The following is a 19,880-nucleotide window of genomic DNA, read 5'->3' on the forward strand; positions in this document are numbered from 1 at the left end:
GGAATCGGAGTTTACAACTGATTCTAGGACATACAAAAAGGAATCACGGATTCTGGTTCTGGTACTTGCCTGGCTCATAGATGGGAAGTTGAATGTGCAGATATCTTCTCTGCCCTTGCAGGTTTTGTTTTGTAACTTGTAGGTAATGCCTTATAAAGCATCCAGATCTTGTAAAGGATCTTTCTAGACATTAGTTCTAGACATTATTGAAACTGCCAGTCATCTCATGTGGCTAAGAAGAATGTACAAGCTACTGCTCTGTCGTACATAACTACTGTGCTGGATGCTGGTGACAAGATTCGTGGTTTTGAAGGGAGGGAAACTGATGTCTTTAACTTCTTAACAACTCGTTGGATGATTGAAGAAAGCATAATAATCGTATGACACAATTGAGAGGTTTTTTTTTAAAGCTTCAGAATACTGAGTCACGGATCACTTTAAAACTGAGAACTGTATCAGCATCAAAGTTACTAATGTACATCAGCTGATTACACTCAGGAAACTAGAATTTTCCCAAACTTTTTCTGTATACGTCTTGTTAGACCCATAAGCTGTAGCTAACGTTTCCTATGATCAATTATTTCCTAACTCAGCAAACCTCATAGCTTTTAAAAGAAGATGAGAGACTGACATCTAGAATAACTTTTGCTTTGGCCTTGTGACCTCTCTGTTCTTTCCAGATAATTAAGCAAGTGCTGGACTTAGTGTCTCTAGTTCTGTACTTAACCTTCAGCATGGCTGAAGGAAGAATGTGTGAGGCCACTTCGAGGTAGTTTTTGAACTACAGCGTGACTCTTGCATGTTGCTTTAGTGGCTGTTTTATATGTATATATATGTCCAATTTGTAGCTTAGTTTCATAGCTCTTTCCAAAACAAGCTGCTTAGCTTGACTAAAACGGTTCTTCATTGTCATTGAGCTAAAGTGCCAGACGCTCATTTTTGTGACTTTATTTGTGCCAGTAAACCTTAATTGTCCTAAGTATATTTGGCATGGCTCATAGATATTAAATTGTATTTTCAATTCTTTTCTTTAAAGGAGAAGATTGCCAGGTGAAAGATCCAAGGTATGGTCATATTTATAACCTGAAGCCACTTTCCAATAAAGACATAAAAGTGAGTACAGATGAGTATGACTACTACTTCAGAGTTTGTGGAGAAATAACAGAACCTTGCAAACCAGAGGCTCACACTGTGTCATCCTGTCAAGTAAAGAAGATGGACAATACTTTCAGAAAAGTAGCAGGTATAGCACTTGATTGGGAGGAACTTAGAGAACGGGAAGATTAACCAGGCTGTAGTTGAAGCTACTATGTGGTACAAGAGGGATTCTTGCTAACCTTGTACATCTTATGAGATAAAGAACCCTAGCACCCTACCTTTTGCTTCACATGCAAATAAAATGTTGTTTATAGTTATCTTGACACACAGTTAGGAATGAGCTCAGCCTCGTGAGTATGGAGCAGTACTCGTTTAATAACTAGGTCACAAGTTCGAGGAAGGTGGAGGTCTTTCTATCAGTACTCTGTTGTGCATGTTGTTGCTGTCTATGTAACCCTGTTGCCAGATGCATTATGCAGTCATATGTATTTACTGGATTAGCTGTTTACTTTTCTCAACTCTTTGCTTCTAGGCTTGGTTACAGAAAAACTGACTTTCAGAAATGGTTTGATAATGATTAATTACACCAATGGAGAAAAATGTCATAGAATATATGAACGATCAACTGCCATATTATTCTATTGTGACAAAACTACATCTGAGGTTTGTTTAAAAACACATGCTTCCTGTATATACTATCTTCCAGAGTTGCCCTCTTCTTAGTGTGTGAGAAAGTAAGGTGAAAAATATGAACTAGCTTCCTCCAAGGACTGTCTAATTATTTACTTATTAGGCAGTAGAGTGAAAGGTTCTGTGAGGTGATAAAAATTGAGGAATATTTTTAATTTCCTATTTAAAAAAGGTACCTTTGTTATGCTCCAGGAAAGTCAGGGCATGTTGTTCCTTTTAAGGCATGCCTGCCATTGGCAAAGCTCTTGGAGATGTTGGGAAGGGATGTTCTTTCAGAAATAACAGCAGTTTCTTTGTAAGATATAAAGAGCAGGAGGACGAATCTGCAGTAAAGCAGGTATTACATGGCCAGACCAAAACAAGCTGGTTACTTGCTTTTAGTATTTCTCTCTGTACTTGTGGTCTCCTTCCTGTTCTTAAATAATAGTGCCTAGAGTTACTTTTGCTCTTCCCCTTATTTCATGGAGGAAGCAGAATCTCCTAATGGCTGCCCTTGTATCAGAAGTGTGCGTGTAGATAAACTCAGGATTAGGAGGAGCCATGCTTTCAGCTGGTCAGAGGCTTTGTGTGTCTCTAATATATAAATATAAGATCCTGGATCTTCTTGAAGCCAGACTGAGATATTTTGGTAGCTTCAGTGTGTCTAAATAAGAAAGTAAATCTCTTTTGTATTTTTCACTTTCAGCCTGTGTTTTTGAAGGAAACTCCAGATTGCACCTACATGTTTGAATGGCATACTCAGTATGCCTGCCCCCCTGTTAAATCTACTGAGTGCTCCTTCAAGTAAGTGTCTAGTTATTATTTAACTATAGCTAATTTAATCAAGAATGCAACTGCTGTCTGTTTGGAACTTACACCAAACCAGGAAAAATGTCATCTCTTTCTGTCACAAACAAGTATTAGCTCATTAAGGTTTGATAAGTGGGGTCAAATGTGGCTAATAATTGGCTCAGTTTTAATATCTGGCATCATGATAGGTTTCTACCCTGAGGTAAGGCAGTCCACTATAACTGTGCATTTGTGCTTGCCACGCTCTGAAAGCCTGCGTGCTTCAATGAAAAGTCCGAGTTACTCTTCCATTGGCTGGGTGCTCTGTGCACATGGGCAGTTACTGTGGGGATGGCTGGTGCAGTGGTATATCTCTGTACTGAATCTGAGGTTTGTAGGGAGCAGTAAGGCTGGTGCAAATTTCTTTTGCAGCACAATATTCTGCTTATACAGTTATTAGGTTGAAAAATATTGTAGTAACTGAAGAATTGTAGCAAGTAATTACTTGATTTTTTTTTTTTAAAATGCCTCTTAGTTTGAATCCTTTCTTACAGGGATGATGAAGGAAACTTCTATGACTTCTCACCTCTGACACGGCATAGAGAGAACTGGGAGGCAATTGCTTTATCTGCTTCTGCACAGAAATACTTTATTAATGTCTGCAAGCCTTTAGTACCACATGGTGCTGCACGTAAGAACAAAATAAAGATATATTCTTCCTGTAGCTAGGGGAAGCAAGTGGTAGGACAGTACTGTTGGCTCTTCAGACTGCAAAAATTATAAAGTATGTGGAGATAGTGGTGCAGCTTTGGCACCAGAGGAAAGGATAGGTTGTGGGCCTGATTTCCATCAGCTTGGCAGATGAGATTCACTAGTAGATTTTATCTTCTCTTGATAACTTCGCCACTTTGGTTCTTCTATCCTTATCCAAAGTCTGCTATACTACTAAAGATTAAAATAATCTTTTGGTGCAAGATGTTAATGTCAGGATTTTCTCTGTGGTGTATTCTGCCTGACGCTATGTTTTGTGCATTAGGAAACCAGGTAACAGACTATAGCCTTCCACTCTGTGTAGCAGTCTGCTTCCTCAGTAGCAGCTGCCACTGCCTCCTGTGTGGACTTGAATGAAGTGAGGTGGTTGCTGCTACTTGTGATTTTTAGGAAAAAATCCCACCCCATTGAGTATGGTTTGGACAGTGGCTTGGAGACAGATAGATAGATTAGCCATTACATACCTGAAAGTAGAAGACTGGAGTTTTATTCCAGGCAAGTAAGCTTTAATAACATTTGGAGTAATAATGCATTTTTGTTCATCTGCATAGGTTCCTGTCCTTCTGATGCGGCTGCCTCCCTCATGGAGGGTGCAAAATGCACAAGTCTCGGGGAAGTGGCTGATGGTCCCCGGTGGGAAAATGGCACTTCTATTCTGAAATACATTAATGGGGACCACTGTCCAGATAAAATTCGCAAGAAAACAACAATATTACGCTTCAAGTGTGATGAAAGGAAAATTGTAAGTGGGCTTTTTCTGGCAGGGTTTTGTTTTTGTGAGTTGTTCATACCACCGTATGCATATGAAGAACAGCGGGCAGTTCTTATCTGTTCCCCAGTTGTCTGTAGTTGGGTGGGGGCCAGTCTTGTGAGCAAACTGTCTTGTAAGTAGTTGAACTTTAGATGCTGAACAGTTTTTAAGAGATCTTCTTGTACAATTTGATAGCAAAGATTTTTATCATCTATAATAGCTTCAAATTGTCTGTCTGTGTCTTAAAGATGAAGGTATTGCAGGCTGGGAAGTGTTTCTATTAGTAAATAATGCTGTTGACTGTTTAGTTCTTAACTTGCACATCCGTATGCCTTGCCATTAACTACTGTTCTGTTTGGTGAGGTGCCTTACCCTCATCTTTTGGATTTTTCTGTTGCCCAGCTAGGCTGTCTTCAGCATTCTCATAAATTTTACTGTTCATGATAATGATTCTGTACTACTGTATATTCATTAAATATTCTGTCCTTGGGTTAGTTTATTGGACCATGATGGTCTGTTAAGTCCTAAGACTGTTGTTTGAATTGACCTCAGCTACAGGGTTCAGGGATTAATGCTGTGACATGAAATCTTAAGAGTATCACTCTGTAGAGATGTCACTCTCTCCATTGTTTCATGTTTAGGAATCAAAACCAGAACTTATAATGGCCATTGAAGACTGTGAATATACCTTTTTATGGTTCACTGCTGCTGCATGTCCTCTTAAAAGCAATGTGCAAAATGACTGCCGGGTAACCAATCCTGCAACAGGTAAGGTGGAGGTCTTGGGATTTTGTATGCTGCTACAGCTGCTGGAAGTGGCCCTATTGTGTTTGTTCTTGAGGACCTGCATTAGAAAAGAGCAGCGTGACACATCATCTGGATAGTGACCAACTATCCAGATTCTGTCAAGCTTACTGATGGGTAGAAATATCTTGTAAGGTACTGCTATGTCCGTTGGAACATAAATAGTCTGTAGGTCTGAAATGAGTTTTACCTCTATTATTACTAATTAGTAATTGTTTACCTTTCTAAGCTAGCAGGCAAGTGGAGACTGTTTGACCTTCACACTAAGTTCCTGAAAGTTTTTAATATAAAGAAATGTCTTAATTTTGAATCTGAAAAAAAGATTATACCCTGATTTGCCTACAGGCCACCTCTTTGATTTGACATCACTAAAGAGAGAGTCTGGCTATACCATCAGTGATTCACACAAGAGAAAAATTGAATTGAACGTTTGTGCTGAAGCTAAAAGTTCATGTGCTAATGGAGCTGGTAAGCATCTTATCTCTTCTGATACTGTAGTCACTCACTATAGAGTGTACCTGAAGAAAATACTTACGCTCAAGAAGACAGTAAAGCCAGCAAGGGGCTGGTCTTACTGCAGATGTGGAAGAAGTGAATAGAACAGCTCTGTGGCTGAATTGGGTAGGAGAAGATCCTAAAACAGTTTTAGGAAAGGAAGAGATATGTTCCTATCAAACCTCATTCCTAAACTCACATGGGCTCACTTCCAGTCCAATCCCTTTAGATCTGAATGGGCGGGTATTCTTTTGGACCTGAAGGCAGGAGTGTAGATGCTTCTACTGCACCTCTTGGGTGCTGTGAAAAGGAAGAAGTTACAAGCTTCCAGCTGGAGTAAGATGAGCACAAACATTGCTCTATGGTGATGTATTGCTGTAATGCACTGAGCCTTGTGTCCACACTTGCAACTCTTGCCAAACCTCTTTTTAGCTTTTTGTTCTGTTTTGGATGCTTCTGAAGCATCAGTAGAAATTAGCTTGTATTTTAAGCTACTTACTAGCAGGCTGAATTGCCAGCTCTTCTGTCAAACTGAATATGAGATAATATTCAAGCATCTTAAATGCTAAAATAGGAATATCACTTGTGAACTAAACATTATTTTTGTGTAGTTTGATTAAGAGGTATCTTAATAAAATTATATATAATCTGACATGTTAATCTCTTGGTTTTCAGAGAAGTGGTAATGAAACACTGTGCTCTGTGATTGCTTAAATGCATGTAGGTGCAGTACATTTTGCTGGTTAATGAAGTATTAAAGACAATATTTGGTTTGTTTCAGTGCAGTTCAGCTCAGTTTAACCAACTCCAGACAGTGTAAAAAAGCCTATCTTTCACAGGAAAATTAAAGTGAGACTAAAATCTGAAGTTTTCTGCTATTCATGTTGTAAGGTGCAAATTTGAAGGGTGGTTACATCATACTCGATCTGGTTTGTTCATTTTTCGTTTTTACTTTAGCTGTCTGCATCACTGGTGGTCCAAAACCAATTAATGCTGGAAAACCGAGTAAAATGTTAACTTACGAAGATCAAGTATTAAAGCTTGTCTATGAAGATGGAGATCCTTGCCCTGCAGATCCTGAACTGAAGCAGAAAAGCTATTTTAGCTTTGTATGCAAGTCTGATGTTGGAGATGACAGCCAGCCTGTCTTTCTGTCTTTCGACGAGCAGACATGCACTAGTTACTTCTCTTGGCATACTTCCTTGGCTTGTGAGGAAGAGGTAAGAATTACTTCTATGGAAAACTCTTGGGACTAAATTTCAGGGTGCATAGACATAATAGGAGTGTATGTTTTAAATTTCTTGAGGGAAAGGTCTCTTCCTGTAGTTAGTACAGAATCCCAGTTCATGTAAAAGTTCTCGAATAATTTTCTTACTGGTTTTTCAGCAGAGATGAACAATACTTGACAAACTTCTGATTCCACTTCCAGAATAACCCTGCTGTGAAACCCACTTAGCTGCTTTTCTGTATGGCTGAAAAATAGAGCATCTTCTTGGGAATTGATAGTTAAGGTACTCCAATGCAACAGGCCAACAGAGCTTAGGCTGAGTTGAGGTTGAATAGCATCTCTGTGCATAGGAATAGTCTGTTTTTAAGCAAGTGACTAGAAACCAGGCAAGTGTATGATCGGTTTGTTCAGTGCAAAAACTGATAAATCTTGAATTTAGGATCTACCTCTACTGTATAACATATGCTGTAATAATGTGATTTGGTCAACTGTAGATGAACTAGTGTTCCAGACAATACTTTGAGCTAGTCTTTTTTTAGTTAATTTTAGCTAGTTGAATTGTTACTGGTAGTGGGTGTGCAGAGTAAAAGCCAGCGATGGGAATAGAAGGCTAAATGAGCTGCAAGGTGATTTCACTTTTCTTAAAACCTGAATATTAACTTTTGTGAATCAGCCTAATTATTCTTTTCGCTGCCTTGATTGTTTCCAATGTAACCATCATTCTCTGGGACAAGTTGTTTTGGTTCCTCATCACTATCTCAATACTACCATAGGTCTTGCTTTCATTTAGGAAAAAAAACCCCAACATTTTGCAGTTTTCCTTTCCCTGACAGGAACTGTCACATGTCCACTCCTCGTTTTGTGAGACTTCTGCTGCACGTAGCTGTGGTTTCCTCTTCAGTAGTACAAACCAGCGGTGTCTAAAACCACTGTGTGTTCTAGCCTGTTAACTCTGTTCAGTGATCATTTGAGCATTTCTGACCACTTTTCACAGTGTATCCATAGTGGCCCCAGCTATTTCAGTGTGGTGATGGCTAGGTTGCAGTGATGATTATTTGTCCTGAAATTAACAGTGATTTTGTAAGTTGCTCCTTATATCTAAACAAGAATAGAATTCCCAAATTCCAGGTAGGCTGTCAGTAAGCTTATGCACTTTAAGAACACATGAGATAGGTTCTGAGGAAACATGGTGCTCAAGCCATTAACTTGCAATACAATAACTTAGTTGTTGTAACTAAACCTGTTTATTGGAGATGATCAAATGATGTGTGGGAGATGAAGCGAGGAAGGGCCTGTAGGAACTACTGACCTTATGAAAGTGTAGTGACTGCATATGCTAGAGTATGCATACCAGAGCTTTCGTCTTGGCGTTGTTCTGGTATGGACTCCATTCCGTAAGAATGTTAAATGATTGAGATTTTCCATTTGCAGCTTGTAGGTGCTTAATATCTGTAGTCAAACAAAAATCGTAACAAAATGCTGTTTTACTCAAATTTGAAACTTCTAAATGCAGTCACAGTTCAGGCCCTCTGAAGGGCAGGATGTTTATCAATAAATCAGAACAATTAATAAATGAGTAAGAGCAATAAAATCTACTTTCTTGTAGGTGAAGTGTTCAGTATTGAATGGGAGTTCCGTTATTGACCTGTCTCCTCTGATCCATCGTACTGGGTATTATGAGGCATTTGTGGATGAAGATATAACAGATGTTTCTCCAGACTTCTACATCAACATTTGTGAGCCTCTCAATCCTATCAAAGATGTTAGATGCCCACCTGGAGCGGCCGTTTGCATGGTTCCTGTTAACGGATCACCAATAGTAAGTACTGTGCTTGGAATCACTGAATGTGCATTTCCCTGCTGGTTTAAAACAGCATCCCTACCTAGAGACCTGATTTGAACCAGAGGCCTGCAATGGGTTAAAGAAATGGAATGCAAAATTAAAATCTACCCTGCACAATTCCATTTCATTGCTTTTCCCTGTGAAGTATTTTCCTATCCTGAACCCCAGTGTTTTTAATCTAGGGACCTTACTCCATTGCTAATACTACACCATTTTTAAGTGATGTCTTGGTATTTTGACATTATGATTTAAAAAGGAATCTACCTATAAGATGCAAAACCTCCCGTGCTTTTGCCAAGCTTAATCAAAGAGTGTTTTCTGCTGCTCAGCTTGTGTTTTGGTAGGATTGAAATATCACAACTATTCTTTGAGTATAGAATGGAGTTTTCAAAAGCGCAATAGTTGTGCTCCCATGTAAACCAAACAGATTAATCTGAATCCCTGGGCTGATCTGAATTCTAGGTATGTCCCATATGTCTCTTAATATGTATTTTTGCTTGTGTAGGATATAGGTCGTGTTACTGAACCTCCCAAGTTAAATGAGGCAGTAAATGAAGTTTACATCACTTACAACAGCACTACTCCTTGTCAGATAAACAACAAATTGAACTATACTTCTCTTATTGTATTTCACTGCAGCCAAGGAACTAGTCTGGTAAGACATCTATTAAACTTCTGTTGATACTGGAGTGAAATGGGAAGTGGGTAGTAACCAGTGTTACCTTTGTTTAAAACTTAATCGAGGATTTGTTTATAGCATGTTAGGATGGACTTGTTTCAACAATGAATATACTTAGTATTTGTATTCTTAACTATTTAAATGCTTAGTACTTGTCATGGTTTAAACCCAGCTGGCACCTAAGCACCATACAGCCACTCACTCACCCCTCTCTACCCCTCTTGAAGCAGGGGAAGGAGAATGAAAGGTGAAGCCAAGTGGGTTAAGATAACGAGAGTTTATTTGAACAAAACGAAGAGGAAGGAAGCAATAATAAATTGAGTGATATACAACGTACTGCTTCTGCTGCTGTGCCACACTGAACCCAGCTGCTGTTCAAAAAAACCGTCCTCTTCGCAACAAACTGCTCCTTATATGTGCTGGGCCCAGTCTCATTGTGGTTTGAGAGATCCTGTTGGTTGGTTCAGACTACCTCTCCTGGCTGTGGAAATTAACTTTATCCCAGCCAAACACAGGACTGTACTGAAATACACTAGTATTTGTATTTTTAACGAGACAAAATTTCATGAAGTACATGAATTTCAGGCTTGAGAGTAGCAGGTTCTGACGGTTTCAAGGATCAGATTCCACTGAAGTGATGTAGCAATTATTTATTGCTGGTGTTAAACTTAATGCTGTATTGCACATTGTTTAGGTCCAAAAGCTTGTACTTGTTACACTGGTTCTTCTATTAGCTTGTGGTACTGTTTGTAAAGCAACTGTGAAATGTTTCCCCTATGTTGTAACCCTTTCTATAATCATACATAGCTTTAAAAATTTGCATTTAGATACTTAACATTCTTGTTTTATGTTGACACCTGAGCACTAAATTCGAGTTGCATGGCGGTGTGAACCTAAACCTTCTGGAATTTTTTCAATGCTTTAACAAACTGTAGAGAAGCACTTAGGTGTGATGTTTGACAAACTAGAGCTTGAAGATTCTCAGTAGAACCATTTTTGATCAACATGGGGCATGAGCTGAAACTCCAGGCAACTCTGAATATCGCACAGGCCTTACTCATATTTTTATTTGAAGGATGACAAAAGAAACAGCATTCTTTCTAAACCTTAACTCAATGAACTTTCTTAATGTTCTCTACTATGAAGAAACACAGTTCTCGCTTTTGTTGTTGCTTGTAACTAGGGTGAACATCAAAATCTTGACCCTAATTAATAAGAAAGCTTGCGTACTTCAATTACTGTTTTGATTGTGTTCTGGAGCTAGATAGAATGTACTTCACTTGGAGGTTTTTTTGGTACTGGTTGTAATGTGAAGGCATGGTGTCTGTCCTACAGTCAGTAAAGTCCAGCCTTGGTCATAACTGAGGTTAACTGTTGAGGTGGGAGGAGGTAATGCAGCATAAACAACAAACTCTCCAAAAGTTAAACCTAATGTATCTTGCTGTGTTCTTTGCTAATAGGGGAAGCCAAAGATGCTAAGGCAACTTGACTGCAGTTTTGTGTTTGAGTGGGAAACTCCTATTGTGTGTCCTGATAAAGTGAAAACTTTAGGCTGCTCTGTGACTGATGAACAGCTACACTATACTTTTAACCTGACCAGCCTTTCTGGAAGATCATTTGAGGTAATGCCTTCTGGTGGTGTGACATTTTTAATTGCCCATTGCTGTCAAAATTTTAAAACTGACGCAGAGGTTGCCTTTAACTATCCTGGGATGTGAGAGGAGACTGAAGCATGTGCGACAGTTGTCAGTGTTGATATTTGTTTGGCCTCTGACAGAGAGAATAATATTAATTGGAATAACATTAGGTTTTTAATGTTTTGCTGAGGGAGATTTGTGGATATGCTGATGGAGAAAGGAAAGAGAAATTTTCCCCTGTGGCAGAATCCCGAACATTAAAACAAGTCTGCTGAACAGACTATATTCTTGGTTCTTGCAAAATTACATAATGCAGGAGGAAAATAAGTAAGTACTGCGTGAGACTTGGTTTATAAAGCACTCAGAGGTTCTCTGTAAGTACTGACTGCAGGTTCTGAGGCAGTCTTTTGTGATGCTTCTGGATGTCCACACAGGTATTTTCTGGATCCAGCAGTTACCACGTTGGTGTATGCAGTAAGGCAGCAGACTTGCTCGAGGGAAAATGCACAGATGGGGCAGTGTGTCTGACATCTGAAAGTGGCGTGTCATCTTTTGGAGACATAAAGGAAATGAAAATGGACTATAACCACCAGGATGAAACAGTCATCTTGCAATATACAGGAGGTGATCGGTGCCCTCCAGGTGAGATTGAAGCAGACTCATTCTTTACGTAAAAATTTGTCAGCTTTTTTTACCCTTAAAATATGAGGATTTGTTGTGGTAGAAGGGAAGCAACATGGATTTTGCATATGTTAATAGAAACATAGTTTCTGTTAAATCATTCTGTTAAAGCATAGTTCTGTTAAATCACATGCACCATAGTAATCTACAACATCAACATGTATCTCCTGGAAGAGAGAGTGCAGCTTTTCTGTAGGGATGATCACAGCTGATTGTACACCACACACTAGTTTTCTAATTGGGTTTAGACTCAGTGTTTCAATATTTCCATTGTCTGCCTCTGCCTATGACTTTTCTTTAGTATTGAAATACAGGCTTTGGATATGGTCATGAATATGGCTATGCCTGCTATTCTGCTGCATGTTATTAAGAGGGATATACCTTTCCTTCTCAGTGACTGAAAAGGGAGAGCTTTGTGTGATCCCCTTCAAGTACAAAGGGAAGACCTATGAGAAATGTATTACAGAAGAAAAGAATAGGCCATGGTGTGCTACGACTGAAAACTACCAGGGAGATGGAAAGTGGGGATTTTGTGGAAACGGTAAGAACTTCTGACACTTCATGTGCAACGATCTGAGCTAGCACAGGGAGTAGCCCATTATCAGGCTGGGCAAAAGACCTGTGGTGCAATGCAGTACAAGTAAAGGGATAGGAGTGGACAAGACAAGGAATCTCTGGGACAAACCTGACTTTACTCAAGAGAGCAAGCAAATTGCTTTTTGAAAAGTTCATGTCTTTAGATTGTGAGTGTTCAAGTTGTAAGTGATGACTCTGCTTTGATGGAGATCCATCATTTTGGAAGGAACACTACTAAAAAGCATGAAAATGAACTTAGGGAATAAAATTACTAGGTAAAGCAGTTGTGCCTCTGCTCTATGAAAAAATACTGGATTAAATTTTTTGTTGATACTGCAAAATTGCTACACTAAAATCCATATGTGCCTGAAATCCTCTTGCAAAGTTTTTTTTTTCCTGGTTCCCCCCTCAACCTTCCCCCTTTATAGGAACTGCAAGGAGGGAATCTACCATTATCTTCACATGTGATGAAAATGCTGGTGTTGGGAGACCACATCTTCTGAGTGAGACACTTGGCTGTGCTGTGACATTTGAATGGAAGACTCAGGCTGTTTGTCCTCCCAAGAAGATGGAGTGCAAGTTTGTTCAAAACCACAGAACTTATGACTTGAGAATGCTCTCTTCTCTGACAGGATCATGGATCTTTTTCCACAATGGGAACTCGTGAGTAATGAGCAACTCCCAGGGAGCAGCTTCCTAATCAGTACAGTTGAAGTTGTAATGTGGCATAGTACAGCTTAATGGCTTAGTTGCTGTCTTTTGATTCAGGTGCGTAACTTTTTGTCTAAAGCTTAAGTAGAGCTCCCCCCTTCAATCCTCGAAGTATCAGCTTAAAGGAAAATAGGAATGGCAGAAATTCATCAACTTCTCCAGGCTTATTCCTCCAGTTACCAAATAGAAATGAACTGGCAAAGATGAGAGTATCTAATTATAAACTTAGGATAAACTGTGGAGTAACAAAACTGTTTCATTCACTGCCTTGCTGCTAGTTCCTCTGTTCTATAAAACGGAGCTGTTGTAGCTCCAAAGAGATGCTGAACTTAGGATAGTACTATGACCTTTGTAGCTGAAAAAACTTTTGGGTGTTTATTGGCTCAATTCCAACTTCTCGTTTTGGTGTAGCTCAAAATTGAACAGTGAACTAATCTGGTAAATGATAATTTTTTTTGCACAGAGTCATTTACTTGAAAATGATAGTTAGAAGTAATCTGCTAAACCTTAGTACATGGTTTATTCTGTCAGCTAATTAGTATTTAATTTCTTTCAACCTGTGTAGCTTCCCAGGAGGATTCTAAAGTTTCTGTCTTAGTTTTTCAATTTAGCTTGAATTACTTTTAAAATAGTTTTGTCTGTCATGTTCTCTAGGTACTATGTGAATCTCTGTCAGAGGGTGCACGAGGGACCCACAGGCTGCCCTGAAAGAGCCAGTGTTTGCAGGAAAAGCAACAATGGAGATGTTCAAGTTCTTGGACTTGTTCATACACAAAAGCTGAATGTGACAGGTAGTTACTTTTGTTCCTGTAGAGAGCTAGAGATGGTTAAAACTTACAACCTAGCTATAGTGATTCTTACATTATGGTGAAGCCTTTATTCTGAAATATCTTTACCAGCAAATTTTCCGTTTAAAAATAAAAACAGTGGTGTTGAAGCCATGAGAAAACATTGAAGCAAATAAACAATGGTGTCATTAAAGCTGTAAGAACATCAAGAAACACTTTTTTACAGTGAGTGTGACTGAGGATTGGCAGAGGTTGCCCAGCGAGGTTGTGGAGTTTCCTACCTTGGAGATATTTAAAAGCTGTCTGGACATGACCTTGGGTAGCCATCTTCAGAGAGCCCTGCTTGAGCAAGGGGTTTTGGACAAAATGACCTCCAGAGGTCCCTTCCTGCCTCAACCAATCTGTGATTCCATAATTGGGGGAGGGAGATTTGTTTTTGCACATCCTGTTTTGAAAGACTTGCTCTATGTCCACTAACTTCTTTAAAGCAGCATGTGAAAGATGACTTACTGGCTTAATCTTAAGAAAAGGAATTGAAGAAATCTCAATCTTACTTGAGTTTTCAGTTTAAATAATTTTTTAAAAATTGCTGATGAGTTTGTGAAATTGAGGGAAATTTTCCATCCAGCTACAAAAACAATAGGTTGTATTGTACTTGTTTATTGCCTAATTTATAAGTGGATGTTTTCATTTACCCTTGTGTTTAAAGAAAATTGACATCTTAAATATTTGTTATGGCCATACTGGTGACCTGAACACATGATATGATGTAAATACAAAGGTATTTGAGGAGTTTGTTTGGGTTTTTTTAATTAATCATTGGTACGAAGGCCACAAATTACTGAAGTGCTGTAATAGATATATGGTCTATGCAGGAGAAAAAATTTCTAGAAGTCAATCTAAAGTAATGAAGTCTGGAGAATGAGCAAAGGGAATTTCTGCCAGCTGCTTACAAAAACCTTGAGTGTCCCCATTTTTCTCTTCTAGGTGATACAGTCTATATTAGTTATTCCAGTGGGCAAGAATGTAGGAAAAACAAGAAAGTAATGACAATTATAGAATTGAAGTGCGCAAAAACAGTTGGCATGCCCATGCTGCAGAGGTGAGTAACATATCAACATACCATCGATCTTCGTGGTTTATTCCTTTGTACCTCTCCAGTAAACTGTATGTCTCAGGACAGTGACTGTTCTGTTGGACAGTCCCTAAAATAATCCTTGGTCTGTACTTGTAAGACATGGTTCTTCTGGAGCTTCTGCACCTGTTCACTTCCTTAAGCAATTGTATTCTGTATTTATCTTGAAATTTCTGGGCAAAAGTTTAAGCATTCTACTTCCACATTAGATCTGACAATAATTGGGATGCTGTTTTCAATGTCAGTTGTAGCACAGCCACTCTTAACTTTGCTCAAAATCTGTTTAGCAGAGAACGCTTACTGGAGATAAGTGATTGAGCTAATAAAACATGGTCTGTTGTTGCCTCAGTACAGATTACTGAACTAGAAGCTATCTAAAGTGAGGTATATGTTCGTGATCACAAATACTAAAGTTTGGCTTTTAGCTCAGCCTTGTTTTGGTTAACAGTATATTGTTTGTAGAATTGGAAAACTGAGCAAGATGCCCTGTATGAGTCAAAAGAACTGTGTAGCAAAAGCTGACTGGATTATACGCCTTGTCCTAGTTAATACGCAGCATGTTCAACCTGCCAAGAGCAGCCTGACATGTTTGTTAGCTCAAACATTCCAATGAAACCCTCTGAAACCTCTGCACTGCGAGACTTCTGGAACTTTTGAAGTAGGAAATTCAAGTGCAGCCAGGTCTTTTTAAGTCTTGTAACTGCAGAAAAGTGCAGTGCAATTCCTCAAGTAGCTTTCTCTGAGTACTACTTCACTCTTAGCTTACTTTCTGTGTGGTGCTTAGGCAGGACATTCCCACACGAGTTAACAGCTGTGTGTATTCCCTTTCTCAAGATGCTAAGCACTTGTTACTGTTTCCTGGAGTTGTCAGTTGTGTCTGTTATTTGGTAGGATTGATGAAGAAAACTGTGCTTACTACATCACTTGGGACACACGTGCAGCTTGTGCTGTGAAGCAGCAGGAGGTGGAGGTGTTGAATGGAACAGTTATTAATCCTGCAACTGGGAAGAACTTCTCTTTAGGGGATGTTTATTACAAGTAAGTGGAAAAAACACTTGTTTTTCCAACACTCCAAAACCAAACCAACCAACCCCCTAAAACAACAGAACCCCAACAGCAACCAAAACCCACAACACTTAATCCTGTAGAACTGTACTAAGAAAAGTTCTAAGAAAAGAGAGCTTAGTGTGTGAATATTCTATGCTGCCTTTAACGGTTCTTAGCTGTCAAGTGAAAATAGCACTGAATTCACCTTGCACCAATGACTGAATTAAAGGCCTGATTAATGGTGCAGCTCACAACTGGACTTACAGCTGTGAGCATGTCCGGACGTACTCTAAGACTAGCTAAACCCTGCGCATACTCCTCTTATGTTAGGTCACTTTATTTTGGGTTATTGCCCTCTTTCACAATGTGTAGGCATTAGTTCTGTGCCAGATAATTTGATCTTTCCCTCTCCCCCCAACCTAGAGTACACTTTGGCTTTTTACTTAGTACCTTTTTTCTGCTCAGACGATCCATGTGAAAGTAGGAGCCCATGCTTCAAAGGCTTTAGAAGTGAGGAAGGACAGCTCTCGAGGGGAATGGTCAAGCATGACTGGACTCAGGAGAGGCAGGGGAAGACCATTAGTTGCACTGACTGTGCTACATACTGTGTATAACTTTGGTCCAGAATCTCTTGTAAACGACTGTATTTAACATCAATGCTAGAGTTATGGAAGGAAATCTGCCCATACTAGTGATATGGGAGGACTAATAAACTGATTGCAGGGCATAAACCATTAGCATGCAGGAGTGGAGTAACTGAGCGGCAGTGTTGTGAATAAACCTGCTGTGCAAATGTGGTGAAAACATGACAAGAGGAAAAAACAAAAATCAAACAGGCCTGGGTGAAGGAGGAGAGGAAGTCAGGAAGAAAACCTGATGTAATGTGAGATTAAAGGCAAGTTGTGTTTGAGCGAGCTCAGCCTTCAAGCAGGTAGTTAGAGCAAATAGTTACGAATCTCAGATCATTCTCACTCTGACCAGTGGTGTGGAAGGATACAATTATAAATAATAGTTAGGTAACGCTTTTGGTAGAACTAGATACCCTTCCTGAGAAGACAGGTAAACTATGTTATTTATCATAGCAACACAGCGCACAATATGGTTCTTCTGGTCAGTAGGCTGGCTTGTGTATGAGCTGCTGAATCATGCTCTTGTCTTCAGTTTATCTTAATCCTTTGGAGGTATTTAAATGTTTGTACATCCACTGAGGGCAATATAAATAGAGAAGTTTGCTTTTTGTGCTCTCTTAGAAAGATATTTATGCTAAATATAATCCTCATCTGTAATGTTCAGGGAGGAAGCCTCTGTCCTGCATCTTTTCTAATTGCTTAATCACTCAAACTTGCTCTGGAATGAACCAGTGGTAGCAGCTACCACTGCTGCCAGTCTTACATCTTGTGAATAACCTAAATCCTCTGTTTCCTCAGGTTGTACACAGCTTCTGGTGACATACGGACGAATGGTGATAAATATGTATATGAAATTCAGCTTTCTGGTATAAGAAATTCAAGTTTCCCAGAATGCTCTGGAGCAAACATCTGCCAGGTTAAAACTAATGAACCTCGCTTTCGGAGAGTTGGTTCTGCCAGAAAAGCTAAATATTATGTTGAGGGTAAGTACATTCTCACTAGCCAGAACTGCTTGATACTCCATGTGAACTACTTCATCAGAAAATGGTTCTTGTTTCACAACACCTGTGCTAATCTATCTCTAAAGTTATCCAGAGTCTGCCTAGCAAAACTGAGGTTATTTTTTCTTACTGTGTAAGCTCAGTTGCAAATCCCTTGCAAAAGCCTTAATAGGGTTTGGGCTTGGCATTGTTGAAAGACTTCATTAGAAGCCATGCAAGATAGAAAACCTGGTCTTCTCTTCCTCTGTGTCTGTGCTGTGTAAGCAATGACCTCCTTTATAGCAACAGCTGTGTCAAAGTGTAACCTCACCTGCAGATCCTGCAAAGTGTAAGCTGTTACTGTAGAACAAACACATGAGTTTCTAGGGTCTAGTGCTAATAGCGTGTTTTCAAGGAAGCAGTAAACTATAAGGTTTTTGTCTTGTTTTAGATGACGACTTGGATGTCATATTTTCATCAGACTCTAGATGTGGTAAAGATAAATCAAAGTTTGTGTCTTCGACCATTTTCTTCCACTGCAGTCCAGAAGTAAAGGAAGGCATCCCTGAATTCCTTCATGAGACAGCAGATTGCCAGTATTTATTTACCTGGTACACATCTGCTGTGTGTCCATTGACGTGAGTAGTTAACCACTTTCTGAAAGCAGCTCATCACACCTCTCAGCTAAAGGCTGTCTTCCATTTGTTTGTCACAATGATTGTGGAAAAAAAATGAAAAGCTGAAAAAGCAGTAGACTTGTGGGTAGATAGAATTGGTGCTCATGTGTCATGTTTGGCACATGACCCCTGAATGGAAGCTTTGCCAAGTTGATCTGGACCTAAGGTGGCTCATTTGCACGCGAAATGGAGAGGCGTGGTGGAATTACTACTGTTCTCATCAAGTAAAACCTCCTGGAACTAACAGAACGTGCTGTTTCATGATACTGAGAGGAGTAACCGGTATTTGTATACGGTTTTTTGTCCTCCTTGCCTTATTCTCTGAAAATCTTTAAAGCCTGGCAAAGACTGGCTGTCCTCTCTATGTGCCTACTTCTTTAGGCTGGAGTGAAAATCATTGCAGGTCTTGGAGGAATAATAATGTATTTCTGCAGTTAATTATGATCATCTTATTCTGCAGATCCAAAAAGGAGTCATGAGGTGACAGTGTTAAAAGCTGAGAGACTGTATCTAGCTGCTTACAGCATTCTTGACATGTAGGCAGCCTCACTGCAAAGAATGGAGTGACTACTTTTAGGACTGCTCACTTCCTGCCTGCTAGCTTGAAAACACGGGGAAACTGTTCTGGTTTAAACAGGCTGTTGGGGTGTGTAGTGTCATTGTCAGCGGGAAGGTAAATAATTGCTGTAGCTTTTGCAGCTTGCTCAGGTGCAGGTTTGATTTCAAAACAGCAGCTTTGTGTGCCTGGCTGCTGCTGTGTAAGCTCTAGAGCACCTAATCATGCACTTCAGTCCTGATAGTAATCAGTTTAATGCACTGTTGGAAAGTATACCAGGATGTAGGTGCAATACATATGTTTTTATTTTAAAAGTGTTTTTTACTTACTTAGGATGAAATTCCCTGAATTCAGTTCTTTATAGCTGTTAGGTAGGACTGACAGGATGGTGTGGCATGTTTAATTTCTTTGAATCTGCTGTTTCTAATCCAGTTTGATACAAGTGGTCAATAGATCTTAACTCATTCTTTTTTCCATTTATGTTATTAGATCAACTAATGATCCAGGAAGCAATGAGCACCAAAGTGATCAGGAGGCCCAAGTACACAAAGGTCTTTCAAGGAGAAGTCAGGCTGTTGGCGCTGTGCTGAGTGTTCTCCTGGTTGTTCTCACTGCATGCCTAATAATCTTGCTGTTCTACAAAAAAGAGAGGAGGTAAGAAATGACTGGGAGGCTTTAGAAGTTTCTTTGCTAGGACTTGATTTCCTCAGTGAAAGCAAACTTTAGAGATTTAAGTCCTGTTTTTCAGTTGACAGCATCAACTGAAAAACTTCCGTTTCTTTTTTTTTTAATTACTGTCTGAAAGTCCGTGTAATGAAGGCTTGAGTACACAATTGAATGGGTGGTATCTGTTGTGGATGACTGCTAATTAAGGAGCGTAAAACAATGTGACAATATTGTTAGTATTTGATATCACTCGCCTTTCGTGGTGTCAAGCTGGAACCATACAACAGCAGCAAGGAATAAGTGCAACACCTGCTGATTCTCTGCTTTCCGGAGAAGTTTGGGGTTTTTTTCCCCTTAGACATAAAGGCCAGAGGTCTTTCAGTCCAGTCACCCTAAAGCTGTGGTAAGGGGGAAAGATGTACATCGTCATAGACTGAATTTTGTTAGAGCAGTTCAGGGTCAAGTGTCACTATGTGATAATTTGCAGCTTGTTTGATGAATTGCTTTAGCTGATGGTTAAAAATCCAGGGAAGAAAAGTGAGGGCCAGTAAGGGGGATATAGTGTCCCTAATGCAGTATTCTTCCCCTTCTTTAGGGAAATCGTGATAAACAAGATAACGAACTGCTGCAGAAGAACATCTGGTGTTTCCTACAAATACACAAAGGTAAT

The 19,880-nt window shown here is 39.4% G+C and overlaps 1 protein-coding gene across 1 annotated transcript in view; it reads left to right on the forward strand.

Annotated features, from left to right (window-relative positions):
- IGF2R (insulin-like growth factor 2 receptor) overlaps positions 1-19,880 on the forward strand; it is a gene marked incomplete at its 5' end in the record, with an annotated part of 45,351 nt that overhangs the window by 24,516 nt on the left and 955 nt on the right. The window contains 21 exons of the mRNA XM_010142677.1: positions 1,037-1,243; positions 1,631-1,761; positions 2,474-2,571; positions 3,111-3,247; positions 3,879-4,069; positions 4,720-4,846; positions 5,228-5,350; positions 6,335-6,597; positions 8,212-8,424; positions 8,954-9,103; positions 10,588-10,749; positions 11,199-11,406; positions 11,840-11,986; positions 12,450-12,684; positions 13,387-13,523; positions 14,508-14,622; positions 15,547-15,693; positions 17,130-17,314; positions 17,763-17,949; positions 19,034-19,198; positions 19,806-19,875. Of these exons, the coding sequence (XP_010140979.1) occupies positions 1,037-1,243; positions 1,631-1,761; positions 2,474-2,571; positions 3,111-3,247; positions 3,879-4,069; positions 4,720-4,846; positions 5,228-5,350; positions 6,335-6,597; positions 8,212-8,424; positions 8,954-9,103; positions 10,588-10,749; positions 11,199-11,406; positions 11,840-11,986; positions 12,450-12,684; positions 13,387-13,523; positions 14,508-14,622; positions 15,547-15,693; positions 17,130-17,314; positions 17,763-17,949; positions 19,034-19,198; positions 19,806-19,875 (3,398 nt within the window). The remainder of the gene's footprint in view (positions 1-1,036; positions 1,244-1,630; positions 1,762-2,473; positions 2,572-3,110; positions 3,248-3,878; positions 4,070-4,719; positions 4,847-5,227; positions 5,351-6,334; positions 6,598-8,211; positions 8,425-8,953; positions 9,104-10,587; positions 10,750-11,198; positions 11,407-11,839; positions 11,987-12,449; positions 12,685-13,386; positions 13,524-14,507; positions 14,623-15,546; positions 15,694-17,129; positions 17,315-17,762; positions 17,950-19,033; positions 19,199-19,805; positions 19,876-19,880) is intronic.

This window comes from Buceros rhinoceros, unplaced genomic scaffold, assembly GCF_000710305.1.
Source record: "Buceros rhinoceros silvestris isolate BGI_N320 unplaced genomic scaffold, ASM71030v1 scaffold1739, whole genome shotgun sequence".
Classification (NCBI taxonomy): Eukaryota; Metazoa; Chordata; class Aves; order Bucerotiformes; family Bucerotidae; genus Buceros; species Buceros rhinoceros.